Source organism: Drosophila takahashii, chromosome 3R (assembly GCF_030179915.1).
Source record: "Drosophila takahashii strain IR98-3 E-12201 chromosome 3R, DtakHiC1v2, whole genome shotgun sequence".
In the NCBI taxonomy this organism is placed as follows: Eukaryota; Metazoa; Arthropoda; class Insecta; order Diptera; family Drosophilidae; genus Drosophila; species Drosophila takahashii.
Window position 1 is genome coordinate 26,989,451 of NC_091681.1, and position 2,427 is coordinate 26,991,877.

The window sequence follows — 2,427 nt, forward strand, 5'->3', positions numbered from 1 at the left end:
CCTCAACACATATTCATATTTTCCCTAAGGCCTGGACAAGTTTTCCATGGACTCTAATTACCATCTTTGACTTGAAGTTGGCGTGGCCGAAGCAACTTTCTGCCTGGGTTAATTTCTTAATACTGCACTTGATTGCTGTTGCCTACTTTAGAATGAAATTTGAGTGCAGAATGATTTTGTGGCGTTGTTGAACTTGAAAGTGGCGAAAAAATGGCTTTTGACTTGACTCTTTATACAGTTGTGTTTTCCTTTGATGAAAACGTACTTCTTGTGGCTGAAAGTTGCTTAGAAAATAACCAATTTAACTATATTTAAATAAGTTAATATTTTAAATAATTTATTATTATTTTAATGATTTAATACCTTTAAATTTTAAAATCATACTAAATAAGCATTGCGATTTCCGTTAAAAGTGTCCTGGATTTCAGAGTGATGTTGTACTACAACGAAATTCCCTTGTGATCATTTCGCTGGCTTGCCCTCGTCTTCTTTCTTTTTGCCCTTTGTATCCTTCTTGGGATCTTTTTTGGCGTCCTTAGGTGTTTCTTTCTTCTTCTCGTCCTTTTTCGGTGGTGCCTTTTGGCCCTTTTTCAATGGCTTGCTAAGATCCACCTCCTCCTTGGCCTTCTCGCCGACGTCAACGGCTAGCAAACCGGCCGCCAGCGCAATCGACAGGACCACAGAAACATAGCCGGTAGCATAGATCTCCGGAATCGTGAGGAATTTGTTTAAATACCAGATCAAATGTCGGGTACCGGCAACCAGGTGGTAGGCAAATGGCATAACCACCATAACCTTGGTCATCGTCACAAGACCGTGACAGTCGCATTTCTCGACCTTTTTCACAAATCCATCCATATCGCCTTGCAGGCAGAGGCCTCCTATTCCCAGAACCCAAACGAAAACGGCCAGGACAAAGCCGCTAATACGCAAAAAGGCCGACAAGGTCGAGGTCAGTTGGATCTTGTAGATGGTCAAGTGTGGCGACAACTCCCGCCCGAGCAACATATTGCGGTCGTCGTAGGGCAAATCGGGGGGCATGCGAAAGGGTATTACTTTCAGGGTGACGGGAGGAACCAGGATATTACCACCGGGACCAATTGTCGTGGGTCCACTCGCCTTGACATCCTTCGATCCTTGGCTGGCCAGCAGGCGAGCCGAGGTCAGAGGTTTTCGGATGAGAAGCTGCCTCAAGATCAGACTGCTACCATTCAGGTATCGAGCCAGTGGGCGACTGAACAAACATAATAATAAGATTAACTATTAAACAATACCATAAGCTTACTCACCAAGCGTACATATTTAATAAAAATGTACAGTGCGAGTCTTTAAAAAAAGCAATGTTTTTGTCAGCAAAGTGTCAGCAGTTTTTATAAAATGTGTAGAAAAGCCAATTTGTTTCATGAAATTCTTACAATTGAAATAAAATTTATATGCCATATCAAATTTTGTAAAAATCCTACTGGTTTTTGATGTTATATAAAATCCTCTACTTTTTCCTTCTGTTTGATACAAGTAATTTGCTTTTCTGTTTGGTTACAAACATATAAGAATATGTAAAGATTTATTTATTTTTCTTTTTCAATTCCCTTATACGGTGGACTGATGGAGATTCGATTGGCGCTGTAATTGCATTATTTGGCCAAGGACCCGAGGACCACATAAACATCCTGTGCATATGCCATAAATTTATGCGACGATTGGATGAGCTAAAATTCGATTTGACGATGGCCAGGCGCCTTTATTAGATTTCTTTGGATTCACCTTCCCACCGACGTTAATCTGCCGCTCGTTATTTTTCTTTCACCCAGCTTCACTCACTGCCAATTGAAGCTCAGGGCTTTCCGCCTTAAAAGCATTCCTTCAACCGCTGAAATTTCATTTGCAGCTCTTTGCAATCATTTGCCTAAATAAATACGCCGCACACAACAAAGAAACCCAGAAACAGAAACATCTATACACACTCTCAAAATCATTTCAATTTAATAAAATTCATTTGAGTTTTGCGTGGCTGCGGTTTTCCTTTTGCTGTCTTGACACATTTCATGTTCATTTCCTCCTTTGCTCGCATGAACTTGCGGGGCCGGGAAAGCTCGGAAAACTTCACGCTCAATTAGCATCTGTTATCGTTGCTTTCGTCCCAAAACCGAAATTTATTCTTTGCCACACATCAAAGACATGCACTCAGTCACTCTTTCGCCCATCGATCAATCAATCAATCAATCATTTGCTGTGAAAACATTTCATAAATCAAACGAAAACGCATACACAAACGAGAGCCAACAAAGCACACACAAACACGCGGTCAGGGTGCAGGTTAATAAAATTAAAATTAATCGAATCAGTAGAATTGTAAAATGAATTAAGGCTTAAAAGAAGCCGAACAAAGTTGGCCTTGGCCAGTGCCGGGAAAAAGTTTCCATGCCG

The 2,427-nt window shown here is 41.0% G+C and overlaps 1 protein-coding gene across 1 annotated transcript; it reads right to left on the minus strand.

Moving 5' to 3' along the window:
* Window positions 1–368: 368 nt before the first annotated feature.
* On the minus strand, window positions 369–1,424 carry SdhCL (Succinate dehydrogenase, subunit C-like). Its single transcript, XM_070217631.1, has 2 exons — window positions 1,290–1,424; window positions 369–1,234 (listed from the first exon to the last, which is right to left on the minus strand). Exons 1-2 carry the CDS (start codon window positions 1,298–1,300, stop codon window positions 463–465), a joined length of 783 nt encoding a protein of 260 aa, XP_070073732.1. The 5' UTR covers window positions 1,301–1,424; the 3' UTR covers window positions 369–462.
* Window positions 1,425–2,427: the final 1,003 nt, after the last annotated feature.